General features: G+C 63.6%; 1 protein-coding gene across 1 annotated transcript in view; it reads right to left on the bottom strand.

The window, feature by feature from the left end:
* Nucleotides 1-13,721, bottom strand: part of PIEZO1 (piezo type mechanosensitive ion channel component 1 (Er blood group)) — a 73,084-nt gene that overhangs the window by 3,302 nt on the left and 56,061 nt on the right. The window contains exons 27-46 of the mRNA XM_065416604.1: nucleotides 13,501-13,669; nucleotides 12,938-13,027; nucleotides 12,577-12,665; nucleotides 11,743-11,814; nucleotides 10,806-10,903; nucleotides 10,173-10,260; nucleotides 9,623-9,697; nucleotides 8,892-9,064; nucleotides 8,702-8,814; nucleotides 8,152-8,355; nucleotides 7,148-7,406; nucleotides 6,590-6,778; nucleotides 5,428-5,872; nucleotides 5,023-5,125; nucleotides 4,587-4,734; nucleotides 4,186-4,400; nucleotides 3,587-3,745; nucleotides 3,113-3,260; nucleotides 770-958; nucleotides 130-222 (exon numbers count right to left, since the gene is read on the bottom strand). Coding sequence (XP_065272676.1) covers nucleotides 130-222; nucleotides 770-958; nucleotides 3,113-3,260; nucleotides 3,587-3,745; nucleotides 4,186-4,400; nucleotides 4,587-4,734; nucleotides 5,023-5,125; nucleotides 5,428-5,872; nucleotides 6,590-6,778; nucleotides 7,148-7,406; nucleotides 8,152-8,355; nucleotides 8,702-8,814; nucleotides 8,892-9,064; nucleotides 9,623-9,697; nucleotides 10,173-10,260; nucleotides 10,806-10,903; nucleotides 11,743-11,814; nucleotides 12,577-12,665; nucleotides 12,938-13,027; nucleotides 13,501-13,669 — 3,119 coding nt within the window. The remainder of the gene's footprint in view (nucleotides 1-129; nucleotides 223-769; nucleotides 959-3,112; nucleotides 3,261-3,586; nucleotides 3,746-4,185; nucleotides 4,401-4,586; nucleotides 4,735-5,022; nucleotides 5,126-5,427; nucleotides 5,873-6,589; nucleotides 6,779-7,147; nucleotides 7,407-8,151; nucleotides 8,356-8,701; nucleotides 8,815-8,891; nucleotides 9,065-9,622; nucleotides 9,698-10,172; nucleotides 10,261-10,805; nucleotides 10,904-11,742; nucleotides 11,815-12,576; nucleotides 12,666-12,937; nucleotides 13,028-13,500; nucleotides 13,670-13,721) is intronic.

Genomic DNA, 13,721 nt, shown 5'->3' with positions numbered 1-13,721 from the left:
CCCCCCCTTCCAACCTCCCCCCAGCACACCCCCTGGGAGCCAGGATCTGCCCCTCCTCCTGCACCCCTCACCCCCACACTGTGGCTCCGCCCGGCCTTTCCCCCCACACCTGGGGGGTGGGCCCCTTACCGGCTGCCTTTCAAACTTGTTGGTGAGCGCCTCGTAGTCCTGGGGCGTGAAGGGCTGGATGGACTGCTGCTGGGCGCTCATGGTGAAGAGCGGCTGCGAGGCAGCGGGGGAGGGGAGCCAGGGTTAGGCCGGGGAGCGGGCGGGGACAGCCCCAGCACTGACACCCCCAGGGCAGCCAGGCAGCAGCACCATCCTCCCCACGCTGCACTGCACCCGCTGGGAACCCCCGGGGCAACAGGAGCTGCAGCCCCAGCCGGCCGAGGGTCTCAAAGCATCCTGCGGACCCTGCGTGCCCAGGGTTACGTGGGGAGGCAGGCAGGCACAGCCAGGGAACCCAAGAGTCCGGGCCCTTACCCGGATTCTAGACCAGCCTGCCTGCCCTCTCTGCGGCGAGGGGTGCACAGGGCGGCCGAGCCAAGCGCAGGCCAGGCATCCCCGGCCAGCGGCCCTGACTCCCTATCCCCCCAAGGGGGAGTCTGAGCCCAAACCCAGAAAGGTTCCCAGCCCCCCTCCCTCTCACCACCCAGTATCCGGGCCATTGGGCAGCCAGGGCTGAACAGGGCCCCGGCACTGCCCTGGTGGTGATCAGAGCCATGGGGGTCTGAGCCCCCTCCAGGGCCTGGCCTGGCCTGGCCATTACCTCGTAGCCCCCCAGCTGGAGGGTGACGGTGACGTCAATGGGGTGGTTGACCACGCCCACCACGGAGCGCACCAGCGACATGAAGAGCAGCGGGAACCAGATGATGCAGATGAGGAAGAGGATGATAAGGCCACCCATGCCGTACTTGACAATCTTCTTCTTCTTCTGGCCCTTGGGCTGGGGGTATTTCTGCGGGGAGAGGGCGGGCTCAGCTCGGGGCCAGTGGGGCTTCCCAGCCTGGGAAGGGACAGACCCCCTCTGGCGCCCCGGCTATGGTAACGGCTCATCTCAAGGCCTTTCCCACCCTCCGGGAGGCAGAGGAGGAATATGGGGGAGGGACGAGGATCACGCTCAGTTAAAACCTGAGTGACTGCGGAGTGCATGGTCTCCCCACACACCCCTGTGGATACCCCTCAATCCCAGCTCCCAGCCCCCCTGTTATTCTACCCTGGGCTCCTTGCAACGCAGCTCAGCTGATGCCCAAGCCCCAACCCACAGCCTCCTGCTCTGCCAGTCCTGGACTCCACCAAGCAGGGCCCGCCAGCTGAATCAGATGTAGCCACATTCTGTGGCTGAAGAAATGCCAGGGACTGAGCTGAGATCCTCAAACTTGTTTCACTTGTCCTGGAACTCAGAAAAAGCCTGCTACACCACCCAGCCCCCCGCCCTACCCAGCTCACCCACTCTGCCCTGCCCCCTCGTGTTCTCCACCCCACCCTGTCCCTATTACCCTTTCAGCTTCAAGTCCCCAGGCCTGGGCATAAGAACGGCCAGACTGGGTCAGACCAAAGGTCCATCTAGCCCAGTATCCTGTCTTCCAACAGTGGCCAGTGCCAGATGTTTCAGAGGGAATGAACAGAACAGGGCAATTATCAAGTGATCCCCTGTTGTCCACTCCCAGCTTCTGGCAAATAGACGCCCCAGGACACCCAGAGCGTGGGATCTCTGACCGTCTTGGCTAATAGCCATCGATGGACCTATCCTCCATAAGCTTATCTAGTTCTTTTTTTTTTTTTATGCCCTGTTATAGTCTTGGCCTTCACAACATCCCCTGGCAAGGAGTTCCACAGGTTGACTGTGCATTGGGTGAAGAAATACTTCCTTTTGTTTGTTTTAAACCTGCTGCCTATTAATTTCGTTGGGTGACCCCTGGTACTTGCGTTATGTAAAGGGGTAAATAACACTTCCTTATTTACTGTCTCCGCACCAGCCATGATTTTATAGACCTCTGTCATCCCCCCTTAGTCGTCTCTTTTCCAAGCTGAACAGCCCCCATCTTTTTAATCTCTCCTCACATGGAAGCTGCTCCAGACCCCTCATCATTTTCGTTGCCCTTCTCTGTACCTTTTCCATAGCTGGTTTGAGTGCCACTGCACATTGAGCGGATGTTTTCAGAGAACTAGCCACAATGACGCCAAGATCTCTTTCTGGAGCGGTTACAGCTCATTTATGTACCGTTAGGATTATTTTTCCAGTGTGCATGACTTGGGCCGTAACATGTGGTGACACGGTCCCAGTCAATACAGGGAGAGTTGAAAACCCTCAGGATCACTGGGTTTTCTGTTTTCGTAGCCTCTCAAATCTCCCTGAGCGTGTCACAATCCCCATCGCCATCCTGGCCAGGTGGTCGGCAGTACCTTCCCGCGGCTCTGCTCTGAGCATGCCGGCCCGGAATTCCTCGCCTCAGAGATCCTAAGGGACGCTTTGATTCATTTAAGATTTTTACCATATTGACTCTGTTTTCCCACACAGTGCCCCTCCCCCACTAGGGCGATCTACTCTGTCATTCAGCTATTATTGCGCCCCATTGATTATCACCGTTCCACCAGGAGTCCGGCCTTCCTATTTGATCAATAGCCTCATTTCACGCCAGCCGTTCTAGATCACCCTTCTTAGTATTTAGCCTGCCCGGATTTGTAGAGAAGCACTCGTACGTTGTGTCACTAGTCAGCTGCTTGCCTTCTTGTCTTATATTTCAATGAGACTCTTGGACATTTGACTGTTCCTCACTAGCTCCTCCCTGGTCGTTACCAGCTTCCTTCCTGTCCTATTTCCCAGGATACAGAGTTCCCCCTTCAATGATTTCACCCCTACAGGATGTGTCTGCCTGAACCGTGTGCTCCTCCACACCTGTCGGCTTAGTTTAGAAAACCCTCTCCGACCTTTGTAGTTAGACACGCCAGCAGTCTGGCTCCACTTGGGTTTAGGGGGAGCCCATCCTTCCTGCCTAGGTTCCTCCTTTCCCAAAAGGCGGGTGGTGGTGGGGGTGAGCATGCCAGGTCTCCGTTTCCAGCACGGCATGGCGCAGGGCAGTGAGAAGGCAGCAGGGACGGGGAGCCCTACCTTCTCCGTCTCCCGGCTGCACTTGATGATGAAGATGTTGGCGTAGATGTCCTCCACGCACATCCAGTTGGAGAGGGACAGGGTGGTGTCGGTCCAGACCCAGTCCATCACGGCCCGCAGCTCCACCAGGAAGGGCACCAGGCGAAACCTGCCGTGGGCGAGGGGAGAGTGAGCGGTCACCGGCTGCACCCTGGGGGGAACCAGCTGCCCTCTGTCCACCCTGGGTGCCCCTCCCCAGGATCTCCTGCTCAGGGGCAGCCCTGGGGTCCTGGCCACATGCCAAGCTGGGCCATCCCATTCTACCTCCCCCAGGGTCCTGGGAAGCACCCCTTGGATACAGGATCCTTCTTCACTCCTGTCCCTGGCGTTGGTGCTGTACAGTCTCTGCACATGCTCCTGGGGAACGAGGCTCAGAGGCAGGGGGGCCGGGGTGGAGCCCACCCCCGCTGAGATCAAAGGGCAGGTCCCCGTTACCCTTGGAAGAGGAAGAGGTTGAGATGGTTGTATTTCTTGGTCAGGAAGTTGCCCAGGATGCGAGTCGGGTAGCCGCAGCGGATCTGATAGGCCGACAGAGCGAAATAGATGCATTTCACAAAGTACCACAGCTGGGCTACTGTGTTCAGGCTGAACATCCTGCAGGGGCAGAGCCGGGGGGAGAGACGTCAGTGAGACGGGGAGGCCGGCAGGTGTCAGGGCAATTTGTGCATCACTACAGTTCTCAGCTCCCGCCTGGCCGGGCCAGACCCCACGCAGCCTGCGCATTAAGGGGCTGTGTAATGAACAATTCGCACTGAGCGCGTACGTCCTGTCTGCAGACGCTGACCCATCTAGCTGCACCCCCCCAGGGAATGATCTGCCCAAAGACACCAATGGCAAGATGGGAATAGAACCCAGGCTTCCTGACTCCCTAGAACCTGGACTTTGACCACAGGGCCACCCTCCCCTCTGGAACTGCGAGGGTCTGGGCTGGGATACTCTGGGAGCAGAGCTCTGTGCAGTGCCCTCGTCTTCCGGACCACCGGGCCTGGGCTGGACCGAATGATGGCTGCCCCACCTCCCTGAGGCCGCACTACCTTTCGGTGACCGCTGGCAGGATGAAGAACATCCAGAGGTGGATGCCGAAGACCAGGATGACCTGGAAGATGAGCTTGCCCAGCACGGTCTTGCGGAGGTAGAGGGCTCGGTCGATGACCATGGTGGAGAACTGGATGAGCAGCATGACCAGGAAGGCCTCTGGCACCTGGTCGTCCGACAGCGAGGAGGTGATGTCGGCAGCGGCCGAGTGTTTCTGGGGGAAGCCAGAGAGATGGGTCATTACAGGGCATAACGCCTAGCCGTGGGCCCGGCTGGGGAGCCCGGGCTCCAGCCCCGCAGGGAGGCTGGAGCAGGTTAGCGAGGCGGGTGTCTGGCCTGGAGCAGTGGGCGCTGCATTTCCCCGGGGGAGTGGCCAGCCCAGCCCAGGGGCCCGGCTTACCCCAAAGGCCCAGAAGCCGAAGATGATGATGATGAAGTCGACCACGTCTGCCAGGAACATGAGGGCGTAGACATCAGTAGCAGCCTGATACTTGGTGTGCAGGATGGCGCAGAAGAAGCCCCTCAGTGGCTGGTACATGTTCTGTGCCCTGAAAGTAGGCAAGGAACTCAGACCGGTTGGGCTGCTCAGCCAGGGCACCCCCTGGGTCCCCCCCCAGGCAGCTGAGGGGCAGGGCCCCACCCCCTGGGTCCCGCCAGCAGCCATCAAGCAAATCAAATGTTTGGTTCATAGAAGTGGGCATCTCTTCCCCGCCCGCACCTGACAAATCTATGGGGATAGGGGGTGGCAGGGACAGTGGGGGAGACGGGGGGTCAGGGTGTGCGGTGGTGGCGGGCTCAGAGGCTGTCCCTCCAGGCTGAGGGTTGGGGTCACTTACACAGCTAAAAGGAAGAGCTTGACTCTGAGCCCAGCAGCCTTCAGCTTCTCCCGGGCTGGGCTCTGCTTCTTCTCTTCCTTCTCCTTCTCCTCCTCCTCCTCCTCTTCCTCCTCTGCCGTTCAGAAATCAAGGGTTAGCCCCCAGCATGCCCGGCCCTGCTGGGCTGGGGGCAGCGAGCATGTGGGCTTCTGCCTCTTGGATGGGTGGGGTGGGAGAGCACCCTGCTCTGCACGGCCCCAGAGTGGCACAGACGGGCACCCCCCAGCCCGCTCTGGCAGCGGGTCCCCACAGTGCCAGGGTTTCTAAGGGAGATCCCAGCAGAATGGCCCAGCGACCCTGCCAGGGTCCTTAGCGCCCCCCAGTAGGGAATGTGCTCGCACCCCCAGGCCCTCCCCGCCCATGTACCTGCCACTGTTGCTGCTGCCTTCCACTTCTTGGTCCACCTCCTCTTCTCCTTCTTCTTCTTCCGGAAGCGCAGATGGCTCCCCTTCTCCCCCTCCCCGGCCCCCTTCTCCTGGAGCTGGGGCTCCAGCTCCAGTCCTGCTGCCACCACCTCTGCCTCTGCCCCATTCGCTGCTGGGGGCTCCGCACCGTCCCCCCTGTCCAGCACGGGTGGCGGCTCCACTGCCGGCTCTGCTGCCTCGCGCTTCTCCTCCTCCACCGGTTCGGCCTCGTGCTTCTCCTCCTCCGCCGGCTCTGCTGCCTTGCGCTTCTCGTCCTCCGCCTGTTCGGCCTCGCGCTTCTCGTCCTCCGTCGGCTCTGCTGCCTCTCGCTTCTCCTCCTCCGTCCGCTCGGCCTCGCGTTTCCACTTGGCGAAGGCATCCTCCTTGTGATCCCACAGGCCGTAACACTGCAGGGAAGGGGGCAGCCAGGGTCAGTGCCAGCCGGCTGGGGATGGGGGACTGGGGGTCGGGATCAGGGCACTGCGTTGCCCAGCCTGAAGTCCGGCTGTGCTATCCCTCACTAGGCACTTCCCAGGATTCGGAAGCTGAGCCCCCTCCAGTGAAACAAGACCCCCCGCGACCCCTGTGTCAGAGGCCGGGCACCAGGATGTACACACCTTCCCCAGCTAGCACTGTGCCCCCACATGCCCCCATCACACTGCAGAGCCTGACCCTCCCGCTTCCTTCCCAAATCTCTTAAGGTACCACCACTGGCACCTATTGAAACCCGGGGGGTGACACCCCCCTCCGAGCGACTGTCTCCGCTGCCCTGACCTCAGGCAGATGTGCTGGACTGGTTACACTGGCCTCACTGCTCGAAGATGGCCAGAACCACGAGCGACTGATTTCTATGCCGGGGAGCCACTCAGAGGCTATCTGTGCCCCCACCTGGACCTACGCCCCCAGGGGTGTACCCCTAGCTTTGGGAAAGGCTGCCACCCCAAATTCCAGCACCCCACCTCTGCTACCATGCTTCCTGGAGCTTGATGGACCCAGCGCTAGGGCCATCTCCCTGCCTGGGGCAGTGAGTCTCAAGGCCTGGCTCCCAAGAGCTCAGGCAGGTGGCCCCATGGCAGCTCAGCCACAAGCCGTATACACCGGCCGCAACGTCCCCCAGCTCTTACCAGCAGGAGAGAGCGGTGGAAAAACAGAGCCATGAGCTGGACAAGGTCAAACTTGAGGTAGCGGTCGGTCTTCTCCAGGCCCAGGATGCGCGGCGGGAAGAAGGGCTTGGCATCGTTCCGCACCAGTGAGGCGTAGCTGTTCCAGGGGAAGAACCCGAACTGGAAGAGGTATTTCACCACCACCATCACCTGCGGAGGGGAGAGGGGATCAGCGGGGAGCCCACACGCAGCCCCAGAGCTCAGCCTCACCCCACCGTGCAGCCAGGCAGGACCCAGAGCTCCGCCCCAGCCAGGGCCGGCTCCAAAAAAAAAGCCGCGATCGCAATCGCGATCTGCGGCGGCAATTCGGCGGGAGGTCCTTCGCTCCCAGGCGGAGTGAGGGACCGTCCGCCGAATAGCTGGACGTGCCGCCCCCCTCCGGAGTGGCCGCCCCAAGCACCTGCTTGCCAGGCTGGTGCCTGGAGCCAGCCCTGGCCCCAGCCCGCCGGGGGGCAGACTGAAGGCTGGTTCCCTGCCGGCACATGGCAGCCCAGGAGCCAGCCTGGAGCGGGCACCCACCTCGGTGAAGACGATGGCCGTCATCCAGAAGCGCTTGCTGGGCCGCGGGATGGAGAGCATGGCCCACAGGAAGACCAGGATGGGCAGGAAGAGGGAGATGACGGAAGCGGACACCATGTTGTTGAGGATGATGATGAAGTAGCAGAGCAGCTCGGAATGGGCAGCCACGAAGTGGTACAGGGCCAGCAGCAGCTTGAGGAAGCGGTTCTGGGCCCGGTAGAACTGCTCCGACTCCTCCAGCTCCTGGAAGTACTTCTGCCTGGGAAGCACAGAGCCAGACGTGGGCTGATCCTCCTGCCTGCAGGATCAGGGGATACGCCTGGTGCGCCCCAGTGTCGCCCTCTAGTGGCTGAGCCCAGCGACTGGATAAGGGACCTGCTCTGCTACCAGCTAAGGGAAACCCTCTCCAATGGCAGAGGCCTGTGTTTGGGGTGCTGCGCTCCCCGGTTTGCGTCCTGCCCCCCTAGAGCAAGTGCCATTTACACAGGAGCTGGGACTTCTTCGTGTACAGGCCTGCTGTGCCTGCCGAGAGAAAAGACAGGCTGGGAGCCTAGCAACGCCTTCCCCAGGGATCCCCCCACTCCCCAGCGCCTGCCGCCCTTTCACTGCCCGTCTTTTGGCTCAGGCAAGCTGCACGGGACTCCAGGAGCCCAGAGCAGTCCAAGGGCTCCCCTTCTCCCGGGGCTGGCTGAGTCCCTGGGAGATCAATGCACAGACCAAACTGGGTCTCTCACCTCTGTGTGCAGAGCACCGCGCCCCAGGGGTACTGCCCGGAGCTTCCGGCCATGGGGGATGGCGGAGCAGCCATGGAGCAGCGACGCAGACACACATCTGCCACTAGAGGCCGCCATGCACACTGTGAAACTAACGAGCACATCCCGGTGAGCAGGTGCCTGCTGTAGGCTTCGGAGGCTAGGTCCTTCCTAGCCAGAGCCATGCTAATTTGCATGGCTTTCCCACAATGCTTTGCACGGACCCGGCTCTCACTCTGAGCCTTCCACTACCTGTTGGAGAGCAGCTCGCTGGCCGTTCGGGTCCGGTGCTTGGGATACACCAGGAGCTCCTGAGACCCCTGGATCCGCTCCACGTCCTCCTGGGAGCCCAGGGCCATTATCTGCTCTTCACTGTGGTAGCCGGTTGTCAGGGGGGAGATGGTGTCGTCAGTGCCCTCAGCCCCACTGCTGAGAAGGTCGCCTCCTTCGCACCCACTGGGAGGGCAACGAGCACAGGGTCAGGCTCTCTCTGAGCAGCCAGGGCTTGCATCGGGGGAAGCACCACAGCCCCCCGGCCTGGGCGATGCTGGGCTTCGGAGGTGGGCATGGCAGGGTTGGCGTGGCTGGGGGAGAGCCATAGTGCTGCCCCTGGTGGTCATGCAGCAGCAGCACAGGTGGCAGGAGGGGAGGAGCAGCAGACCTGGCTGCCATGGGGGAGGGATCACCTGGGGGGCAGAGAGGTGGCAGGAGAGGGCAGCAGGCTGCAGAGAAGGAAGCAGAGTAACCCGGCTCCAGGCCGAGCTGCCCCTGCCCGGGCCCCCTAGGCCATCTATGCACCTGCCTTGAAGCCATGCTGTTGTGAGAGTCCACGGTGGCGGCCGCCTGCAGGCCCGTCTCGTCGCCCGGCGCCGGCTGGTACAGGTCGTCCAGGACCCCGCTGTGCACCTCGTCTCCCTGCCAGGGGAACAGCAGCGTCACCCAGCGCCCCTCGGCCTGGCGCCTGCAGCGCTCCTTCCCCCGCCCACACCTACCTGGCACAGCTTCTGGGTGAAGACGTATCTCTCCACCCACAGGACGGTGGACATGTCCCTGTGCTCCTTGGTGAAGGCGTGGAGCCACTGGGTGAGCCCGTCCACCGTGGCCTGGCACAGCACCCACAGGAAACGCACCATGTTCAGCGCCCGCTGCACCATGTTGCTTCTCTCTGCAGGGACGGGGAGGGGAAGCTGCTTTCTGGAACTGCGGCACCCAGCTTGGGGAGGGGCCCCCGGCCACCTGGAGGTCAGGGAGGGCCCTGGCTGGTCTCCCCCACGGCTCACTCAGCGTCTGGCTGCTCTCACAAGGGCCCGGCAGCACCGCAGGTGAGGTGGACCCCAGGCGCCTGGCTGAGCCCCCCACTCCCAGCCCAGAGCGGGGCTGGAGGCACACACAGCCCTGGCCTTACCGCGCTGTGCTTAGGGTGAGTGGTGCCCCCTGCCTGGCACAGAGCAGGGTCCAGTCTGGCAGCCCCCCCACCCCCTGTCAATCCCCTTGGGGCATGGCTGTGCTGCCCTGCTGGCTGTGGGCACGTTCCCTCCCCGGGCCCTGGGGGGAGCAGGGCAGGTCGTCCCCATGGGGCGCTCTCTGGCAGATCCCACTCTGGGTGTGCAGGGGAGGGAGTGGGGCCTGGCACGGGGGGGGAGGCAGTCAGGGCTATGGGGTGCCCATGCCTTGGGGGACATGAACCCCCAGCTCTCCCCATCTTCCAGATCTTCCCACCCACCTGTGTCCTCCTCCTCTTGGTCCTCAGGCTCTTCAGGTGCCTCGGCCTCACAGATGTCTCCATCTCCACCGTCCCCTGCAAGGCAGGGCGGGTTATGCCCCTGAAACCAGCCTGACGCCCCAGACGGTCATGCTTAGCCTCCATGGGGCTCGCCGTCATCACCCCCTCGGGCTGGCCCACGACAAGGCTCCTCTGGGGCCTGTGGGCAATGGGAGGGGAGCAGGGCCCCTCTCCAGCAAGGATTACCACATACCTCCTGGGGAGGGGAATGGGGCCCCAGAGAGGAGGGGGGAAGGACGGGGAGGGGAATGGAGCCATTGGAGTCAGGGGGAAGGACACCCCTTCTCCACGTGGGGCGGGGTTGCTGCTGGCCTCCCCAGGTGTGACGCCCCCTCCGTCATGCTCTCCCCTCCAAGGGACAGGACATGCCCAGCCAGGGCTCCTCCCAGCTTGGGAAGGGACATGCTGCGAGCCCAGAGGGCCCCCTGCCCCCATCTATCCCAGCCAGGGCGAGCCGGGCAAGGGGCAGAGGAGGGCAAGCCAGTCCCACCTGCTGGCGACTCAGCGTCCTCCCGGTCCTGCCGCTGCCGCTCCTTCAGGGCAGACTTGGTATTGGTCACCCAGGCCTGATACGCCAGCTGGAGCCGAGAGACAAGGTGCAGAGCTCAGTGTCCAGCAGCCGCCAGCCCCACCGCAGGCATGGCCTGCCCAGGACCAACCTGCCCGCTGCCCCTGCTTGTGAGCAGAGGGCAGGCGGGCAGCTGAGGGGGCGGTTCCTGCCCAGACACGAGCTTCCCAGAGGTTTGTGCCAAAATATCACCGGGCTCCATAAACTATCCAGGGTGTCTGCAAACCCGCCTGGCACTGGAGTCTGGTCCGGTCTATCCCCGGGGACGGCACTGCCACGCTGACCCGGGGGCCATCACTGCAGCCTGGCCGAGGAGGGTGAAAGAGGATGCGGGGTGGAGACGGACAGGCACGGGGGGGAGAGCTGGGGGCATGGGGGATGGGGCTGGACAGAGACGAGACAGATGGATAAGGACAGGGATAGGTGGACAGAATGCGGATGGACGGACGGACAGATGGGCAGAGTGGACAGACGGACACCCTGTTTGTCCAGCCATGACCACGGCTAGCAGGTAGCTGCCCGGCTCCAGCAGGGCCGGCTGGGGGCTGCCCTTACCTGGAACGCACTCTGCTTGGCCGGCTTCTGCTCCTCCAAGCTGGCCTCCTCCTCCTCACTGTCCGACTCGAAGAGGAAATACTCACCCGAGTGCAGCACTGTGGGGAGCCGGGGAGGGGGAGACAACACACAACAGCCGGTGTCATGGAGGGACCTGCAGAGGACGCAGCCCGGGAGGGAAGGTCCCTGCCCCCACCCCCCGACTCCTGGGGGGGGGGGGGGGAGAAATGGCACTCAGACTAGGCCCCACAGCACTGATGGCTCTGTGGGGCTTTGACCAGCTCAGCCCAGGATAAGGTGACGTCAGGCTTATGACTCCGGGGGCAGAGCCCACCTGGAGGCGGCCCTGAGCGCGGCGTATCTCAGGGCACCGTCAGTGCAACCCAGCGAGCAGCCGCTTACCCCAGTCACGGTGCTCCTCCCGGCGTGCTCCCCACGGACTCCACTCTCGCTGCACGTGACCCGAGCCTGTTCGCGGGGCCCTGCCTGCGCCCTAGATGTCAGATTAGCTGCACGGTTCGCTCACGGAACCCAGCCCCGCCTAGGTTTAAGCCTGAAGCCTGGTTCCAAGGACCCTCTGCTCGGGGGGGGAAGATTGTCTACAAAGGGGCTCCAATGGGCACCTAGGATCTGTTCCCAAGCCCCTCACCGATTAGTACCGACAAGCACAGAAACACCTGGTTAGCGCCCCAGGGTGTGGGTGGGAAGCAGAGGGGGGAGGAGCCGGGCTCGGGGCCATGCAGGGCAGGACAGACCGCCAGCACCGGCGCCAGCCACGAGGAAGGCACCATTGGAGCTGCAGAGGGGATGGGTGAGCCGGCAGATCGGCCCTGCCCCTGCTGCAGCCCCCCGCAGGCGTTAGTGACCCCCTGCCAGAAAGGTTAGAGCCGAGGGCAGTCGCCCGTGTTAGTGCTCCATGCTGGGGCGGGGGCAGTACCTGCGGCATGGTCTAACCAGGGCCGCCACCAATTCTTCCTCTGCCGGGAAGGGTCCTTCTCGCCACTCGGCTCTGCGGAACGGGCACATCGGAGGGTAAGCACCACGTCGGCCGGGGCAGGACGCCTGTCGGCTGCACCAGCTCGCACCCTGCCCCACGACAGCCAAGACCACGGCACAGATCTCGGCATGGGGCAGGGCACAGCAGGCGAGGTGAAGGGCCACGCCCAAGGTGCTGGGTGGAAATAAATACGCCCGGTGTGCCCGACCCAGCCTCTGAGGCTGCTTGGGGGGGAGTGGGGCAAGGAGGGAGGACCCCTAGCTTGCTCGCACTCTTCACAGCACAGAGTCGTGGCCCCAGCAGCGCCCAGGCCGGCAAAGGAACTAGCGCTGCTGTGGGGGCATGAATCCTGGGGTGGCACCATCTGAGGGCAAACCACCTCGCTGCACTGCTAAGGGAGGGTCTGCGGGAGAACGGGGATGGATGTGGGGCTTCCTGTGGCAGGGGAATGACAGACACACGTGGGAGGGAGGGACAGACAGATGTTTCTGATCAGCGTGGGGGGTTATGGGCCACCTGACTCTCCAGGACACTGGGTGTGGGCCATGCAGCCCCACCCTGTGCACCCCAGGTCCCCAAAAGCCACTGCCAGTTCTCTCCTGCCCTCCAGCCCGTCCTACCCAGCCAGGCTCCCATTGGGATACCAGCCCGGTAAAGGGCACTGGGTGCACAGGACTCCCTGGGGGGTGGCAGCAGGAGCTAGCGCTGGGCTCGAGATGCTGCCGCTTCTGTGGTGCCAGGCTGTGTGCCCCCGGCCGGCCCAGCCACTCTCACCTGGCTGGTCCTCGTCCGGGGCCTCGGCGGAGTCGCTGCGGCGCTGCCCCAGGTGGTACTTCTCCTGCTTCGCCCGGATCCTCTCCATCCTGCAGCCACAAACACAGAGCAGCTGCGGGCGCTGGCGCTGTCAGTCCCCCTGCTCCGGCCGTCTGTCTGATCACAGCCAGCACGCAGGGGCCCCAGCCATGGGTGCAGGAGACCTTCTCCTTGCCCAATTCCTACCCTACCCCCAGCTGGGGGGGTCCATCTCCCCCCACGGAGCCAGGCGGCCAGCCTCCGCTCCCCAGGCCCCCGTTTGCAGAGGGCCTGTGGGCAGCGAGAACCCCCGGCCCGGGACCCGCCCTCTCGGCTGACTCACTGTCGCTTGAGTTGGGCCAGCGACTTCTCCTCGGCGTGCCGGTGGGAACTCATGCTCTTCAGGGTTCTGGCCTTGTACAGCGCGAATCCTCTGCGGAGACAGCACAGGGCAGTGAGCCGGGGCACCCCCCCCCGCACGCCGCCCCCTGCCCGGGCGCTGCAGGCACCTGCTCCAGAGCACAGCGAGACAACCTCCGCCCCCGGGGCACCACGCCCAGAGCTCAAGGCACAAGGGATCCAGGAGCAGAACACTGGCACCTCCAACTTCCCCTGGGGCCCCAGGCTCTCCAGCCCCTGCTGGCCTCTGGGCGGGGCCCCACAGGAACTAGGGCCTCCAGTCCCCGGCGCTCCATGGGAGCTGGGGGAAATGCGGCCTTCAGCCTCTGCCGGGGGCACAAGCAGGGAATGCCACCTCCATGCCAGTCCGGTTCTCAGCACAGGCTGGGCCGGTGGCAGAAGCGCTTGGGATCACGCCTCACAGGGAGCTCCTCCCCCCCGCCCCTGCTGTGAGGGGGCTCCCAGCCTGCCCCACCAGCATGCATCCCCTGGCCGTGCCGCCCCCACCTGGAGGCCTGCAAGGCCGAGGCCTGGAGCTCCATCATGACGTGCAGGAAATAGTAACTGAGGAAGACTCTGCGCTGGAGGAGGAGGAAGAAGAAGCAGATGCTGTCCCAGATGATGCCAGCCTCCTCCACAGGCAGCGAGCAGTCCTGGTCCTTGCCCATCTCCTTGGCTGGCAAAGCAGAGAGACAGGACCGTTCAGGGCGTGAGGTGACCGCAAGGCA

The sequence above is a fragment of the Emys orbicularis genome, chromosome 14 (assembly GCF_028017835.1).
Source record: "Emys orbicularis isolate rEmyOrb1 chromosome 14, rEmyOrb1.hap1, whole genome shotgun sequence".
NCBI classification, from domain to species: Eukaryota; Metazoa; Chordata; order Testudines; family Emydidae; genus Emys; species Emys orbicularis.
Note: the sequence above shows the minus strand (reverse complement) of the source record. Positions and strands in the feature narration are given on the sequence as shown.